At 41.0% G+C, this 18796-nt stretch overlaps 1 protein-coding gene and 1 pseudogene across 2 annotated transcripts in view; both read left to right on the top strand.

Annotated features, from left to right (window-relative positions):
• STK31 (serine/threonine kinase 31) overlaps positions 1 to 18796 on the top strand; it is a 78531-nt gene that overhangs the window by 11544 nt on the left and 48191 nt on the right. For both annotated transcript variants that reach the window (XM_060248649.1, XM_060248648.1), the window contains exons 7-12: positions 201 to 553; positions 3140 to 3335; positions 4939 to 5033; positions 6991 to 7150; positions 10268 to 10390; positions 13985 to 14164. In XM_060248649.1, coding sequence (XP_060104632.1) covers positions 201 to 553; positions 3140 to 3335; positions 4939 to 5033; positions 6991 to 7150; positions 10268 to 10390; positions 13985 to 14164 — 1107 coding nt within the window. The remainder of the gene's footprint in view (positions 1 to 200; positions 554 to 3139; positions 3336 to 4938; positions 5034 to 6990; positions 7151 to 10267; positions 10391 to 13984; positions 14165 to 18796) is intronic.
• On the top strand, positions 12106 to 12246 carry LOC132578687 (U1 spliceosomal RNA; annotated as a pseudogene).

Consider the following 18796-nt stretch of genomic DNA (forward strand, 5'->3'; position numbering starts at 1 on the left):
TTGAAGCTTCTCAGTAGCTTTATGAGTTAAGGCTTGTTTTTAAAAACCAAAAATCAGTTTGTTGATTGTTTGTCCTGACAAATGTACTATATATAACATCATTGCAAACCTGTTGCATGTGAGAGTACTCATGCAGTTGAGGCAAGCGTCTATAGTGTGAACTATTCTATAACTTTTTTTAAAAAAAACTTGTTTTGCAGGGAAGGAAGTTCCTGAATAGCTTGATTTTTGAAAAAGAAGTGAAAATAACATGCAAGGGCACATGTCTTGATGGAACCATTCTTGCCCTTGCAGAGTGTGGTGTGCTGAGTATTGGGGAAGAAATGGTAAAGAAAGGATTTGCTGAAAGGTCCAAGTGTCCTGTAAGCAATAATAACTGTGATACCCAGACAGATTCTTCTAAATCCCAATCAAGGAATGCAAAACCAACAACTTCAGTGTGGTCAAACAGAGCTAACTCTGCAGCGAGCAACAGAGTTAGAGGCTTTGGGGATCATATGCCTCAGAATGGTTGGAATGAGAACAATACTGCAAATCATGTGCCGTTTATCAAGTAAGCTATGCTGAGAAACTGAAAGTACTTTCAGACTGTTTTATGTAATAAATGCTTATGAAGCATTTGAGGCTCAAGCCCTTTCTGGTCGCTAATGTATGAGGACTGATCGTAGCTGGCAAGGAAGAGTGCCTGTGTATTTATTTATTTATTAAATGTATATTCTGCCCTTCCCAAAGCAGGCTGTGTGCAAGTAATACCAAGTTATATAAACGTTAAAAACCAGTTAGTACATAATCATTAAAACAAATGAAACAAATAGACAATTAAAAGAAAGATAGATATAGCAGTTCAGAATCCCCCCATACACTGGAGAGGTGGTAATGGAGTCACACCAGCTCATATCATATTAGGACTCTGCAGAGGACAAATGGTCAGAGCAGCTTCTATGCAGGAAAACCAGCTAATTGGTATCCAAAGGGACTTAATAATGTTGTAGTGCACAACCCTTGGAAATGTTCAGGAATAAAGATTTGATGTTCCCTGACTCAGAGAAAGTACTGTTGTTTAGCCCTTTCTAAATTTTGTTAGCCCTCCCACATAAGCTAACAAGTTAACAATAACTGCAATCTCTTTTGGGGGTTTAGCCTGCCTTCTGGTGATGCTTCCTTCATCAAGCGTAGAGCTAATGAACTATATGTATTGTCCCCCGCAGATTCTTGCTACTTTCAGTTGTTTATATCACCAAGGGAAGTTGGGGGGGTCAATTCCCCTTATCCCCCCCACCACAGGCCACAGACTGAAGGGAACAAAGTGGTAGGACACTTAATTCTCTAGCCATAGTACCAACCAGCTGAACGAAAGCTTGTACTCCTTGTATCTTAAAGGTTGATGAGGTTAGACTTGGGGTACTACTTGGGTGTTCTGGAAACTGATATTGCAGTAGAGTTTCCAGTGCATTGGCTAATATTTTGTCTGATATGACATTGTGTGACACCATATCTGTCCCTTACTGTTTCTCCTACTGGCCCAAATGCAAGGGCATGTGGGAGGGTTGGACCACTGAAGTGGACAGATGGCATGTGTAGGTTGGAAAGAAGCATTGGAGGAACTGTGTCCAAACTACTTCTGAACTCCTGCTTTAGGTGGTAGTTGTTTGAATGATTCCTCACAAAAAAGCCTCCCTCAGCATAGAAAAGTAATGTGGGGATAAATTGATCTGCACAGAAATTTTCTCTCTGACATGCTACTATTCTATGAGAAGGTTGGGTTTGAGAGAAGGATAAAGAGAAGTATTCAGAATTTTAGTTCCCCACCTTTTATTTAAAATAGTGCAAGGCAAGAAAAATTTTGCTTACATGATTCTGATGAAACTATAGAGGTGCTATGGCTCAGTGATAGGACATCAGTTTTGCATTCAGAAAGTCCCAGGTGTTATGTGAAAGACCTCTTACTAGCAGCAGATTGGGATTGGGAATTGGCAAGAACCGGGGGGAAATGGTGGTTCGTTTTATTTCATTTGATTTCTGACCTGGTTCATGGCTCATTTGGTTTGAAAGTTGTTAAACTCACTGGGAGTTTCAGCAGGCTCTGTTCTGTCCACCCTTCAAGTTTAGTGAAGATTGGATTTAGAATGTCTTAAGTTATAGCCCCCCCCCCCAAAGCAGGTGTCCCCAGGAAAGCTCATCTTCAGCTCTCACTGTCAACTCCTTGTTCTGCAGAATGGGAGTTCTGTGATTGGCTCATGGAGCTGCCAATCAAGCTATGGACAACTGCTATGGGTATTTCTAGGGCTCCTGGAAGTCCACCCCCCAGTGTTGCCTAGCAATTGATTGAATCACTACCAGGCTGTCTGGAGAAGACGAACTGTAAAGACAAATGAAGCACTATGGTCAGAATCGTTCAAAACAGTTCACAAATCAGTACGATTCATGCACAAATGACAATTTGTGGTTTGGTTTGTTCCCATGCCTAGTCCAAATAGAGTAGACTATATTGACCTTTATTTTGGGGCTCTGGCCAGGAGCTTCAGGGTTCACAGAAATCCCAAGGAAATGATATGCAAGACCCAGGTTTGCTTACAAAGAGATTTTAATAAGCAGTGATCAAGCCTACAGAAATAGTAGGCTGAGCTCCCATCTGCTGGGTCTCAAATGCACACATGCACAGTGAAACTTAGCCAGATCTTGAGATGAGATACAAAGCTAAAACTAAGAATCTTATACGCCAGTTGCTGTCAACAAGTTGGGGAATCATTAAACTGTCCCAAACACTGAAATAAGCCGTCTCTCACCTGGTGTCTAGTGGGGAGAGAAAACAAGTCAGGCTTCCTAGATAAGAACTGCTAACAAGCATGAAAAAGAAGAATATCTTCTTGGGAGTGTCCTGACAGCTGTCCCCTTGCACAGTTCAGAGCAACTAAAGGTTAAGCACCAGCCTGTAACAAAGGTAGAGTTATGGAAACTGTACTCTTTGACAGACAGTCTTAACTACATGTATAGACTAGCCCTTATTCTACTTACATGAATGAAAGTCTTGTTAAATTCCAGGAAATATGGAAAGGTAGTTTGTCAGAGGCCTTGGATGGGCAATCATAAAGTATGCTTCTGAAATCCAGTGATGAAATTGGTCTCTGTTTTTCAACAGGGAAAAAATGATAGCTTGTGATTTGAGCAGGGCATCAAATATTAGCCTGGCAAAAATCAAACAAGAGCAAAAACTTATAGAGGAGAATTTAAAGCTAAAAGAAGAGAAAATGGCTTTCAAGGAAGAGAACCAGAATCTTCTCCATCTGTGTGAAGAACTTAAATCAAAGGTTGAGAAGCTTGATTGTGAACTGGAGGTATGGTGGAAAGAAGGGTTTTGAATCATATGCCTTTGCAGCCTTTTAAGCAAAAGTTATTGAACTGGTCACTCTTGCTGGTGTAGTCTTTTGTTGAAGACTTCTTCTTTGCTTAGTGAAAAATTTAGTACTTTGATAAATGGTCAAAATGCCACCCCTGCTGTGATTATCATTGTCTACCACCAAACTGTTGACAATAGAGTGCAGAGCTGGTCCAACCCAGTAGCAGCATTGCTTCATGTGGCAAAAGTACAGGGGTTCCACGCTGCTCGGAAACCACTTTGGGCAAACATAATCTACCTCCTAGGCTTTTGGGAATAGAGTGAACAAAGTTACAGGGACAGTTTGATCAAAAGTTACAATCAGAGTTATAGGGATAGTTCTCTGTTATGCCATTTTCCAGATTTCAGGCCATTTTCCCATATGTGTGTGCCAGACCACACCACAATTAAAGCAAACATTTTTGCAGCACAGAAAATAGTACAGTTACTTCTCATTTTTTTTTAAAAAAAGAGGAAAGTAGTTTTACAGCCCTACCCGTAGATAGCTTTTCAGCCACAAGATGCTGCATAGCAGTTCCATACATATAATTTTCACTGGTTGACTGGGATGTGAGAAACCTTACTTCAAATCTCCTGTGTATTGTAAAGACTTGAATGCCTTTGGGCTATAGTCACACACTTTGCCTGATAATACTTAACAGGGTTGTTGTCTGTCTCTTCTTCATTTCATCCTCTTTGGGGGTGGAATGGGTTATTGGGGTCATTGGCTGTTTTAGATATGTAAGCTGCCTTGAATCTAAAAGGGAAGGAAGGGTATAAATATTTCAATAATTAGATAAGCTGCTTTGAACTCCCTAGATGAATATATGGATAAAATGTATACTAGGTACATTAACTATATGCAAATACAAGGTTTACTTGTTTGTTTTGGAGGGAGGCACATATTGGAAGGACAAGCAGTTGGGAAATTTCCCCTGCCCTTAGTGAAGAAGCATGTGATTGTGAAACTCTTGTTGAGGTTCTTTTAAGAAAGTGCTGGGTATGAATGAATTAAAGAGAAGAACCTGCAACTCTGGCTGACTGAGAGAGACAACCTGCGTAGATCATAGTGTATGAATCGGGTCTTAGGGTTCATCTGAGGGCTGTCAGCGGATGGATTGATTTTGCTGTTTTTATGATTAGTATGGACTAGGGATGGGTGCAAACTCATGGACCTAAATTTATGACACATTGCCTTTAGTGGTTTTTGCAAGCAGTGCACAAATGACATCCAAGCAACAAGGAATGTGTTCCGGTTAAATGGCATTTGCAAGCGCACCACATCAAGAACCATGAACCAGTTCATTAAATGGGAAAGTTCATGGAGGTTTGTGAACCATGAACCTCCATTTTCCCAGTTCATGTCCATCCTAGTATGGACTTCTCACTTAAGCTTGCATTGGTGTATCATACAGTTCTACTTAAAATACCCAGTCTGCTGAAGCCTTCTTTTCTTGGTTTCATATTTGTATGCAAATATTTTGAAGTTGATTTGTAAGTTTTCATGTTCATACTGTAGAAATGTTGTAGTACTGCCTATAATTTTATTTTTATCAATTCAGGCAAAAGAGAAAGCTCATAAGGAGACTCTGTCTACATATGTTGGAACTACTGTGAGAAATTTGGCTGTGAAGTTTGAGAAGCTGAAAGACATTAGGTACAATCTACGTTGGTATCCCAAGCCTTTTTGAGCCTGAGGGTACATTTGGAATTTTGAATCAGGGTGGCAGATACCACTACAAAATGGCTGCCACAAGATATGGAGATAAGTAGACATAAACAAGAGGAAGGGGGATGTAAGCGCACCCACCCACCCACCCATGCACCCACACACACACACATCCCAGAAGCCCAGGGAGTGATAACACACATTCAGTAGATGACAACCAGTGGGGAAAGGGTGGATAAAATGCTCACAGAGAAGAAAACTAGGGAGGGGAGAAGGGTGCTGCTGAGAGATAATCTAGTATTTATTTTTTAAATTAGAATTATGTCATGCCTCTCTCCCACAATGCGGGGCTTGAGGTGGCTTGCAACATTTTTTTTTTAATACAAGTGTCCTCAATCTAAGCAAGGACCTTTTTGGTCTTGACAGCATGTTGGTGGAAACTGCCTAATGATATCCATGCCCTGTGGGACCTAATGCAGTTCTGTAGGGCCTGAAGACAGATGTTCTGCCAGGCCTATGGCTGAGAATAGCAACTGCTCACCATCAAGCCTGGCCTCCCATCTTCTCTCCCCTGCCCCCCCGGAAGGAGATAGAATGTTAATACCATATGATTACTTCAATTATTGCTGTGGTTACTATTTTAAGTTGTGTATATATTTATGTATTTATTAGAATTGTATTTATAAGTTATTGTTCACCACCCTGAGCTCCATTTGCGGGGAGGGCAGTATATAACTCAAATAATAAATAAAAACGGATTAAGATAGTTAAAATCTTAGCCATTTCCCAGTATCTGGAAATATTCTAGAGATAAACCAATAGTTGCTGAAAATAAAATGGTTAGCCAAAGGCCTGCTGAAATAATTCCATTTTACATTCCCTGAGGAAGCTTTCCAACAGGATGAGGCTATGATGGAAAAAGCGCTCACCCCAGTGGAAGCAAGATGGAGTTCTTGAGAACTAGGCACCTATATACTCATCTTATGGAGCTTGCTGTATTGCATTCTTCCCCTCTATTTTTGTTACGTTGATATTTGCTTAAATAAAACATTTTTAATTAAAAAAAAAAGAAATTATGCAGTGATACCATGGGGGACTGTGACTGGAAATGAGTGGCTTGTTTTGAGGCAAAAGTGAGAATTGAATTGGGAACATTTCTGGTTCTCAGAACATTCTCTTCCTATAACATCTCCTTCCAAAGACAAGAAAAGTGTTGAGTCTTGGTTTATTAGTTGCTTTCTTATGCAGCTTTCTGCTGAAAAATGTAAAGTCTTTATTGAACTAGTTGAAGTGAGTCTCAATACTGTGAATTTTGAGCAGGAGCTGTGCCTGGAGGGATGATCAGTGCACAGTCATGACTGTGGCATACATACCGATCACACAGATAGCAGATGATAAATGGTGTACAAGGTAGCAGGGTTTGCTCATGTTTTATGGACCACATCAGTTATCTTCAGTCTTAACCATGTGGAGTAGGAAGCTGGTGGACTAGTGATTTTTGTCTCATTATAGGTTCAGTACTTCTTATTTAAGGAAGCTGATTATAATGGTAGTATGCCTTTGTCATTTAATTTACACAAAGAATTATGTAGCCAAATAGCAGATTTTAAAAATAAATGGTGACAGTATCCTGTGATGGGCTAAATATATATATAATATGGAAATCACATGTTTCTTCTAGACCTGGATGCACAAGTATAAATTTGGATTGTCAGGGATAATAATTGAATAGCCTAATCATTACCATTAGTATTTGGTTGTTTTTTATGCTTATTACAAACATTTTTCCTTTGTGTCATCTCACTCTTTTCAGTATCCTGTAGAATAGAATGTATTACGTATGAAATGTAGAGCTATTTCTATGGCAGTTTTAAGCCTTGAACAATTTTCTTACATATTGAACATGTATTTTTCCTAAATTATTTCAATTCTCTTTTTCACCCAGGCATACCTCTTTGAATGATTGCTTTGGGGAAGACCTTTCAGAAGCTGTAAAAGCAGTAACAGAAGAATGTCTTGCTGCTCCTCCCTCTTTGGAAAAGCTGGAGAAGATTTGGGCTGAATATAACATTGCTCAAGAGGAAATAAGCTCATGCAAATACATGGTGTGTGATGGTTTGCATTTTTTCATGATATTCATGTCTTAGGATGGTCTACTTTTTGCCTCAGGTTGAAAAAAATCTATCTTGAATTTTTCAAAAATTTAATGTTCAGTAATGTGTTATTAAATTATGTTGTATCTGTAACAATGTGAGGTGCTATATTTCCAAAAGGATAAGATAGGGGAGGGACGGTGGCTCAGTGGTAGAGAATCTGCTTAGGAAGCAGAAGGTCCCAGGTTCAATCCCCGGCATCTCCAAAAAAAGGGTCCAGGCAAATAGGTGTGAAAAACCTCAGCTTGAGACCCTGGAGAGCCGCTGCCAGTCTGAGAAGACAATACTGACTTTGATGGACCAAGGGTCTGATTCAGTATAAGGCAGCTTCATATGTTCATTGTGAGAACTTATTTCATTTTCCCCTCAGCCTAACTGGTGCTCAGTGGGGGCTCCTGATTACGGAACTGAAGAGAGATCTGCTTTGTGAAAACAGGTAGAGGCTAAGGGTATGGGGTGCATGCACTTTCTTTGTCTATGACATCCCAAACTAAGGATGTGGATGAGAAGGATGCAGAGGTTTGTGTTTGTAGAAAAAGTTAGGAAAGCGAGGGGATGGGGCTAATTTTTTTTTTAAAGAATGTCTGAAATAAACTACACATTTCTCAAAGGGAAACTTTTACTTGCAACCTCCAAGAACTTAAAATACTGCAGTAAGAATTCAAAAGGAATGCCTTAACTCAGGGGTCTCCAGCCTTTTTGAGTCTGTGGACATCTTAGGAATCTGTTGCAGGACACCAAGCCAGCCATGGAATGTTAGGGAGTAAGCATAACTCTTATAGTAACTTCAGCATTTCAAAATTAACATATTATTTAAACATTTTCTTGCATAAACACATAGCATATCTTCAGTCATGAACTGAAAATCCTTTTGTTGTGGTGGCAGCTGCTGTCAAAGCACTTGGAAAAAATCTGCACAGCCATTCAACAGAAACCCTGCCTGGCCTCACCCACTTTCTAAAGCACTTGTGTGCCAGGAGAGGGATCTTCATGATGCCATGAATGCCATATTGAAGATACTTGCCTTAGCTTCTTACAAGTGATGCAAGCTGTACACATGACAATTAGGGGTGTCAAACTCATTTGTTATGAGGGCCGGATCTGACCTCAATGAGACCTTGTTGGGCCAGGCCATGCATATCATAAAATGCAATGCCAGGTAGCAGAGATATAAACTTAATAAAGAATTCAGACAAATGTAATTTTTTAAAAAAGAAAATATGCTTAAAAGATTAGCATTTTTGCAATAGTTTGTTATTTAACAGTTTCTGATAACTGACACCTCTTGCTCTGAATTCATCAAGATCTGGAGACAATGTCTGTGCTGTAGCAATCTTGAGTATGCTGTTCACATGTTGTTCAGGTGTGTGTAAGTTGCAAACCTACTTTTGATTTATTGACAATTACAGAAATCTCATGGTTAGTGCTTTGAGCCTAAGACCCAGGGGAAAATATGAAATGGCTGGGCATTGCGAGTTTTTGTACATAAGTTGCTTCATGTGCTGGTTAGCCAATGGACAAAATAAAGGCTTTGCTCTGTAGCTCCTGTGTGATTCAGCAAGCCTGGCAAAGCAAGCTGTGGTGCAGAAGGAAGTGAGAGAGAGAAGGAAGCAGATGACAGTGAGGTGCTTGCGGGCCTGATAGGAGCCCTCCCAGGGCCTGATCCGGCCCTTAGGCCGCACATTTGACATCCCTGATCTAACCTGAATCAGCTTCCTTCTGGCATGATGTTATGTTTTAAGGCTACAGCTATTTTATGTTTTAAGTTGCAGTGGCACCAGTAACCTGATCTCTTGGATTTATGGCAATAGGATGCCTACAGACATATGTCCAAATCTGGGCACTCTACATTTTTTCTCTTGCAATACCCTTTACAGATATTAATTAAACACAGATTCTGTTTTAATCTTCCCAAGCTTCAGGCGGTATTACCTTTTATTTTATTTTACTTCTCCATTTTTGTTTTCACTTTCTTTTTTACCAAGCATGGTCAGTCTTTAAAATACTGGAAAATTGTTTGGCTGCACTGTGCACAGCCAGCTTCTGTATAGAACTGGTTCATCCTGAATTTGAATTAGTCGTCTAAACAAAGAGCAGTGAGTGTGCTTACATAGCAGACATGCCTTTCAAATTATATGAATTGTCACAAATCTAGATTGCTTGCTCTCTTTCCTGCACAAGTGTAGGGTGTTGAGAGATCCAAATTTACTCTAAAAATAAAACTATAAAAATATACTTAATTTTTTATTTGACCCGTGGAGTAGTCGTAAAAAAATTAGTTCTAATTAAGGATTAATTAATATGTTTCATTTCCCATCAGTTGGGAACAAACCTTGTGCTTATTTGAGTTGCTTCATAGTTAGCAAAACCCACAGTTTACATCTGAATAAGTGAACCCTGGTTCAGCTGGAACTGGAAACCAGTTTCGGGCCTGAGCTTTGCCATGTTCTTCTGTTGTCTGATGCAGAGGCATTTGGAGGAGCAGCAGAGCATCCACATGGTACTTTTCCCTTCACTTGCCGCAGCTGCTCCCTCCACATGCCAACAGAGGGCTTTTAAAAAAATTGGTGACTGATGTATTATTATAGCATTAAGCTATAGTGATATGTCAATTACTAATTTTCCCCCAAAGCCCTCTAGTGGCCTGGGAGGGGGAATTGGTGGGTCAAAGCAAATGGCATTAATATTGGCAGGACCTGCTGTTTCTTATTCATACACTGTACAAAGGCATTTTGAGTCTATACTTTCACAAAAGATCATACCAAACTAGTTTTGGGGAAGATTGCAGCAAAGCAGCAGAGAACACAAAGTGACCAATTAGTGGATGATGTTATGTTGACACCCCCCCCCCCCCCCAGGCCTATGTTCTTGTTTAGATAAGAAACTGGAGCAAAACCTCTGTGTGGAAGCAGTGCTGGTTTGGACAGCAAGTAGAGGCCATAGTCTGTCTCAGTGTTACATGGGGTTGTGCTCAGTAGGAAGTAACCTAAGGTCTGTCATATGTGAACATGTTGCATGGAGGAAAAGTTTCAGAAGAACCTACACAGACTTTCTTTTCTTTCTGTACAGGATGAAGTTCAAAACTTGATTCCTACAAGGAATGAAATGCAGCAGAAATTATACTGTGCGGTAGATGAATTCATTATGGAAGTGGATAAGTTGCCCATTTCTGAGCGTCTAGCAACTTTGCAGGTTGGGAACAGAAACACTTACACCGTTATCCTTTTGGTTGTATAAGTCACACATATGTCAAAACACATAATCACAAAGGACATACTTGTCATGCTGATTTGTCACTTCTAACAGGAAGTGTTGATGTCACATTCTGCCATATTTAATGGGTGCGTCTGGTGGTTCCCTGAAAAGTGGCAGGAGAATGTTGTGCGGCCCTGAGCCGCCTCGGTGGGGAGGGCGGGATATAAATCGAATAAAATGAAAATGAAATGAAATTTCCAGTCAAGAAGATTATATAAATACATAGGATAATGCATGTACATGGAAATGTTATACAGTATTATGATCATCTTTCTAAGCCCTCAGCAGAGTCAGAGCATTCATATAGATATTTATGATGAATTGGGCAATTCCACAGTGTGTCTATAGTACAACAAAATTGTAGTGGTGTTTATTGCTGTTACTTAAATCCAGAGACAAGAGCAAAGAACAGACTTGGCAAGTCATTCTACAAATGTGAAAGAAGTCTCAGGTTTGCAGAAAAATCTGACATCAAAGAATACATTGGGGAATTAAAAAAACCCCCAAATAGTAGAAGCAGCATCTGTAGCTTTAAGAAATGAATGCCCACAGTGACCATTGTTGGATAAACATAATAATACTGCTGGGCATCAAGCTTTACTGACAGAAACGAAAAACCCGAGGAGGCAGGGCCCTTTCCATGGCTGTTCTGGCCTTTGAGGGAAGATTCATCAGGGCCAGACCTGTCAGAAATCACTGGGCAACTTACTACTACTTGACTTGCATGACTTACCCAAGGCAGGTTGCTTGCTACTCTTCAGTAGCAGTCACCCCACAAAAGCCAGTGTGGGGTCATTAGAATTTTAGCCTAGAATCAGAAAAACCCAAGTTCAAATTACCACTCTGCCATGGAAGCTTACTGGGTGACCTGGGCCATTTATATATTCTCATCCTAATCTTCTTCATAGGGTTGTTGTGAGGACAAAATAAAGCAGAGGAGATTGATGCAAGCTGCTTTGGATTCTCACTGTGGTGAAAGATGGGGTATAAATGAAATATAGTTGAAGATGGGGGCTACAGAAAATGTGGGTGGGTGGGAAGGATAGAAGGAAGCAGGGAAAAGTAAGCACTTGGGGGTTTTGAGGAGGAGGGAAGCAGGAAATAGTGTGGGCAATTGGATGTAGAAGAAAAAGAAGTGCTATCTGCAGGTCCCTACGGGTTCACCAGTATGCAACTGTGTGTGGTTTGGTGGCTGGCACTGTGCAATCGGCATATTTTTCCTGAATAGAAGAGTGCTGAAAGAGGGAAAGAAAGAGGGTGAAGTGGGGGTGGGGGCGCAGCAGATAAAAGTAGGTTGGCTGGTGAGTGGGAAGGAGAGAAGGAAGCAGGAAAAGGGGACAGGCCATGGGGGCTTTCAGGAAAGGGAAAGAGGAAATACCAAGGGAGGGGGAATGAAATGCCCTGCACAAGTCCCTATGATCCCCTGCTTGCCTTTCCCAATGCAATGTAATTCTGGTGGGATAGCTGTGTTCGTCTGTTGTACAAGAACAGTGGAAGCACAATATATGAAATACAAAAATACAAGATATTGTGCACAAACAAACACTCTTAACTGGTGTATATAAAGTTCTATTATAATGAAATGAACAGCCCACAACAGTGGGCATACATTCTACCACAAATTATGCAGTCGAGTTTCCCGCATTTGGGGGAAACTTCGCAGGAGGTTTTCCCAGGGTGAGGCTCATCCATTGCACTCCGGGTGTGCTGACCCCTGCGATTTCCCCAAATGCGGGAAACTCGACTGCATAATTTGTGGTAGAATGTATGCCCACTGTTGTGGGCTGTTCATTTCATTATAATAGAACTTTATATACACCAGTTAAGAGTGTTTGTTTGTGCACAATATCTTGTATTTTTGTATTTTTGTGTTCGTCTGTTGTGGCATTACAAAATAGAAGTCCAGTAGACCATAATGCGATTATATCTGAAGAAGTGATCTCTGCCTTATGAAAGCTTATACTGGAATAAATGCTGTTAGTCTTTAAGATGCCACTGGATATATTTTCTAATGCCATATAGCCAGTGTTGTGTTGGCTGGTGCCCACAAGATGGCAGCCATGAAGCAGTTTGACTTAACATTTTACTGTCACAGAATGAGCAGGTTTCTTACTAGTTCCAAAAGAGCACTACTTACCTGCAGTTGCTCATGTTTTTGGGCTGCCTGTAGGCTTCCTACACGTTTAGCAAAAACAAGTTGATGCTCATCATTAACTTTTGCCTGAAGGTTTTTAACACAGCAAATGCTTCTTGGGTCCCTTTGTGTGTTTTTTCCTCCCATGAACATAAGCCTGAATTCCATGTGCCTTCACTTTAGCCTCCTTCGAGCACTATATCCACGTATTTCAGAATACATTGCATCCCCATCTACTGGAATTGTGCATAGATCCTCCTGATAAGCATGGTCCTCATGCTTTCTGAACAGCAGCAGCTTTTGTATTTTGTATGGGTTTGGTACATGTTAACTGCCTGCTGGAATTTGAAAGGTTGTTTTGCCCACAATGAAACTGTATGTGCATGCAAAATATGCATGTTGCCCCTGTTCAGCTGACAAGCTAACCATGTGTATTGGCAGCATCTTGGTTAGTATGTGCTTCCTATTATAGCTGATGAGTGCCTGGTACATGCAGTAATAACATCTGGGGAAGGCTTTGTAAGAGACTGGCAACACTGATGCTATTATTAATAGTGGGCTGCTCCAGGTGGACTGATTTAAAAACCACCACATTTAAAGGGTTAATTTCCTGCCTTATTTATCTGAACCTTTATAAACGGTCATGGAATTGTCCATGAGTGACTAGGTTTAGTGTCCTGCCAGTCAGTGCTGTGGCCATCCATTTTCAGTTGCAGAAATTGTGGGTTTTCCTTGGTGCTTGACTGTGCAGAGGAAGAGCTATGTCTGACCAGATATTTCTTTGCTGGTTGGTTTCTGGGGAGCTGTGTAGAACAGGTAAAGTAAAAAGGGGAATGGCTGATTTCTAAGAACAGATGAAATAATAAAGCCATGGCACAGGAGTATGCATAAGCAGACATGTGAAGTGTCATATATTGAGCCAAACCATTGGACTGTCATAGATTGCCAGTGGTTCTTCATGGACATGGACAGTTCTGTCCCAGTCTTGTTAGCTGAGAGCCTGCTTGAGGTGTGTGACTTTCTTATTGCCTCTTAATCATAATAGCTTATCTATATATATCTAATAGGGACATGCGACCCTCATCTGTGGATACCTAAATCGAGGCCACACTGACAATACAGATTTTTTTTGCAAACTAGGGGATGTTAAAAAAAGTACATTGGCGGTTAAATTTCCCCCAAATTAAGAAACCATTGTCTGCACATATGCAGACAAAGCATTTACCATTTAAGCTGGCAGTGGCCACTGCAGGGAAAGGCTCTGGGGACAGAGGCAGAGGAAGACACTGGGGGAAGTCCAGCCACCATAGTTCCCAGGCACTCTCGGCTGACTTAAGCACATTCTTTCTTGGTTTGGCCTTGTTTTCCTTTTCTGGTGGCATTTACTTGTTCTACAGAGATTGCAGGAATATTTGGAGGCCGCATACGGTGAAGCTCATGAAGCGCAGGGTTCTGAGGGAATATTTGAGGAGTTCTTTGAATGGAAGCATGTTAAGATGGAGGGATTAAACCATGTCAGAAGTACCACAGATGCTTCTCTGCAAGATTTTGTAACTTGCTTCAATGGGATAATTAAGGTAAGAAAAATTTAAGGTTGTCTTAAGTGAAAACAAAGGTCAGTGTTCAAATTGTTGTTTTGGAATAGTCTTTTTGTTCTGGCTTAAGAATTGCTGGACAATTATTATATTTTTTGATAGTAGTATATGTGGAAAGATAATTTTCATCTTGTAAACCAGAATGCTATTCTGGCTGATGGCTGACTGAATGGTTTTTCTAGGTTTTGACTCATATTACTAACAGAATTTTATTTTAAGTGTATAATTGTATATCCTCATCCCTAAACGAAACTGGTTAACAATATATGTGTGCAGTCTTATTTATATCTCTCTGAAAATCTGAGCATAATTCGTCCCTGTTCCATTAGTTTGTAGGGCTTAGGTGTCTTGTCTCTCCCAAAAAACACTAGCCCAATTACTTCAGTACTTAACACACCATCCAGTTTACTGCTGTTCGTTCTCAGGGCCAGTTGCATGGCAACCAAAGTACACTTCCTTAGCATCTTAGATTCTTTTAAACTATTGTAATTGGATTGTGGCTGAACACAGTTGCAGCATAGTAGTTCTGACTATTGGTTTGTGATTCACTGAGGAAGAACTTAATGAAATCTTCTTGCTAACTGGTGACCAAGGACAGTGTCTAAGGTCTTGAATGCTTACTGAAGGTCTTGGGATGATGGTAAGAGGCGGGTGGGTGACATTGTATATGGCTGACAATAGTTGAGCCTGCTATCCATCATTGGTGCTTCACAAGCTTTGGTAATTTTTGAAGCCTTTGCCTTGATTGGCCATGAAAGCTGCTTTGTGATCTGTGTTCAGGCACACTGATTGGTTCTCTCTGTGCACAGTGTGTCCTTTAGAACAATTAAGAGCTAAAACAAAGGACCTTATTGGCACTGTGTCTGCCTACCTTTAGGTGAGACTTGCCCGAGTGATAGGCAGCGTGGCATATTTCCACTTGGTTCTTTTTCTGTCACTGCAACACTGTATTTATGAATGGTTGTACACATGCTATGGGTTTTGCTTTCAAAATACAAATGGGACTTGTGTCACAAGATTTGTCTCAAGCAGTTTGGACTGTGCTTTTCAGGCTGCCCTGCCAGGCATTCTAAATGTGAATCATATTTGGGAAGCTTTCTAGGAACTAACAAGATGTAAGAACATACTATTCTTGTGATGTAGCTAATACATGGGGACAGCTGATCAGAACACTCTTTCATCACCTTGAGCTTAATGATGATTAGGAAAGTTCACATTACAGCATTTGCTGTGTAGGGTATGAGAGGCAGAATATCTCAGCTGTCCATGTGCTTGCTCTCTTGTACTTGGGAGCCAAATAAACATCAAGTATGTATTCCCATGTAGTTGGAACATGTTGAAATAAGAGGCAAATAAGGGTGCATCCACTGGGGTCTAAATTAACTTGTTTTTGAGAGAGCTTTCTAGAATAACTTTGGGCATTGATCGCTGTGACTAAAATGTTAGTCGACTTCTGCATAGGTTTGCAACTATGCACATTTACATCTAGGGTTACTGGCAGTGACTGGCAACAAGCAGGAGGATTATGGGAAGAAGACATAGCATTGTGGGATAATTTTTTAAAAAACAGCCTTGTATATTTACCAGAAGTACCAAAGGGTAGCTCTAGGAATCATTGGAAAGTCTGTGGTGTACTATAGCTTCCAGTGATTCCTAGAGCTATACTTTGTCACTTTCAGTAAGTACACAAGGCTGCATTTTTTTATTGTTCTCCCACTACCCCTCAGACCAGCAGTGGCCAGTGGCAGCTGGGGTGGGGGATTCCCTGCCTGCACCAGGAGCCTAACAGCTCTGTTTACATTGCATATTTATACTTAGTTAAAATATGTTGAGACCCTCCTCCCTCCCCCAAATGCCCCCATTTGGGCTGAGAATATGGGCTCCACTCTGCTGAACAGAGTAACTCAGCAACATTTTTTCCCATTCATAAAGCAGGATACCCAACAGCCTCCAACCTGCTGGCATGGAGCTGGCCAGCAGGGGGATCCCCACCCCTAAAGAGCTTTGCACACTCTTCCTCACAAGCTATGTATGCATACAACTTACCCTTGGGAGTGAGCTACATTAAAGACTGAATCCTCCCAGGTTTCATCTTTCCTCCTCAAAATCTGGGAAGCAGAAGAGCTCAGTTTCGTGAAGCCTGAAGTAACTTTCCCCCAGCTCCATAAGCAAAAGCAGCATAGTTAAGATTGTACATTACTTACGTATTCACAACTTTTGAGATAACAAACATGACAGAGTGGCCAAAGTATTACAAAGGGAACTGTAATCTTCCAGCTTCAAAATCATGGCAATTGGATGTACATATTGTTTAATAAAGCTTTGCTTTTGAGGGGAAAAACTGTTACTTTACTTCAGGGGTGAGGAACCTTTTTTCTGCCAAGGGCCATATGGATATTTATAATATCATTTGCGGGCCATAAAAATTATCAGCTTAAAAAACAGTGCTTCACCGAGGGAGAATGATTCAGGCCATCAAATTTAATGCAAATAATTTTTTTTCTATTTGAAGTCATGTGGGGAGAGCCTAATCTGGCATGCGCACACACACACACACACACACCACAAACACCCCCCTGGCCTGCCATCCAAGCAAATGCATAGGTCCAGGGCTTTTTTGTAGAAAAAGCCCAGCAAGACTCAGTGGCATATTAGGTCACACCATCTGGGATAATCAAGTGCAAACTGAACTGTGACAGTAACTTTTCCAGGCCCTGCAGCAATTCTGGCTGGCCAGCCAGACCCCAGGGAGGCTGCCACACAGTACATCTGGGCCCTGTGAGCCCTGCCTGGCCCTGGGGAGGCTGCTGCACAGCGCAGCTGGGCCCCACAATCCTTGCTGGCCAGCCAGGCCCCAGAGAGTCTGCCACATGGCTCAGTTCGGTCCAGCAATCCCCGAGGGCCACACCAAGTGACCTTGAAGGCCGTATATGGCCCTCGGGACAGAGGTTCCCCACCTCCTTTATTTCCTGAATTAAAAATCATTTTATTTCCATTTTAGTACATGTATATTGTGCTTTTCTATCACAACACACAAAGCAGAATGGGTCAACAAAACAAAAACCTGATAATTACTGAAGCTCCCTTTAAGTTGTTATACTCTGACAATTTGTACCCCTCCATAAGACATACAGGAAGCAGGACTACCATGCATTAAAAGATTATTAAGGGCATTCAGGGCAACATCCAGATGAGGAATGAATCATTCTGCTTAAATGTATTTATTTCAGCTGATTTATATTCTGCCCTCCCCACAAGCGGGCTCAAGGCGGATTGCAACATATAAATAGCATAATTAGTTAAAACGTAACTATATTAACAATTAGTAAGAGTTAAAACAGACAGCTGTTGGCCAGGGATACACAAAGTCAGAGACTGGCACCACTGAGAACAAACTTCTCAGAACAGGGCCCATGCAAAGAGGCTGTGGTAGGGAGATCAAGTTACAGGGACACTTATCACCTCAACCAAAGGCCTAGCAGAACAGCTCTGTTTTGCAAGCCCTGTGGAATGGCAGAAGGTCCAGCAGGGCCTTGATTATAAGGGGAGGAGCATGTTCCACCATGCTGGAGTCAGGGCAGAAAACACCCTGGTCCTGGTTGAGGCTAATTGGATGTTTTTCAGTCTGGGGACAACCAATAGGTATTGATTATAAAGATAAAGGTAGTCCCCTGTGCAAGCACCAGTTGTTTCTGACTCTGATATTGATTAGCTGAGTTTAAAGCTCTTTGGGGCACATATGGTATGTCAGTTTTAAAGCTACATGGCTCTAACCTGCTTCAACCAATGCAGATCCTTTGTGTGTTCAGTACAGACTTGAAGCACTGACAAATATCCAACATAATATGTATTTATTTAGAAGATTTATATTCTGCCTCACCCCACAAACAGGCTCACGGTGGATTATAACAAATCAGACTTAAAACAACTAAACCATCTGATGGCATAGTGGGGGACAAATTCATTAGTATTAATACTATTTGCAGCTGGAAACACAAATTAAGGAGATGTCAATAAACTTTGATCTTTAAATATATCTTCTAAATAAAATACTTGAAATTTGTGCAGGTAGCTCTCTATTACAAGCACATGGGGAGCTAATTTTTTACGCTCACCATCTTGAAGCTGTTATTAAATGGGAAAATCTGTTTCATTTAGTTAAATTGTTGTATAATGCTGTTTTGATTGTTTAACATTGATTGTTTTAATGTTTGTGTTGTTACCTGCCCTGAGCCCACTTCTGTGGAGGGCAGGTTAAAAATTGGAAATATAAATAAATAAATATAAATAAATAATCAGAACAAAGAAATTGCTTGCAGGAACTCTTCTCAGGGTCAGACTCTCAGGGTTGAGTAATAGAAAGCCACATTTTTCATTCATGTGTCAAACCTTTCACATTTAAAGGGGGGGGGGGGATGGAATTGTCATTATGTATTAAACAAAAATCAGAGGACATTTGAAGCATTTTCCTCCCAGCCCAGCTCCATCACCAGAAGTGAGCTGTACTGGAAGAAGCATGCTGTATAGCCTCAGTAACGCCACCTTTGTTACATGCTGGTGCTTGGTTGCCCTGAGTTCTCTGAAAGGATGGCATCAGGCCATTCTCCAGTGAAT

Source organism: Heteronotia binoei, chromosome 10 (assembly GCF_032191835.1).
Source record: "Heteronotia binoei isolate CCM8104 ecotype False Entrance Well chromosome 10, APGP_CSIRO_Hbin_v1, whole genome shotgun sequence".
In the NCBI taxonomy this organism is placed as follows: Eukaryota; Metazoa; Chordata; class Lepidosauria; order Squamata; family Gekkonidae; genus Heteronotia; species Heteronotia binoei.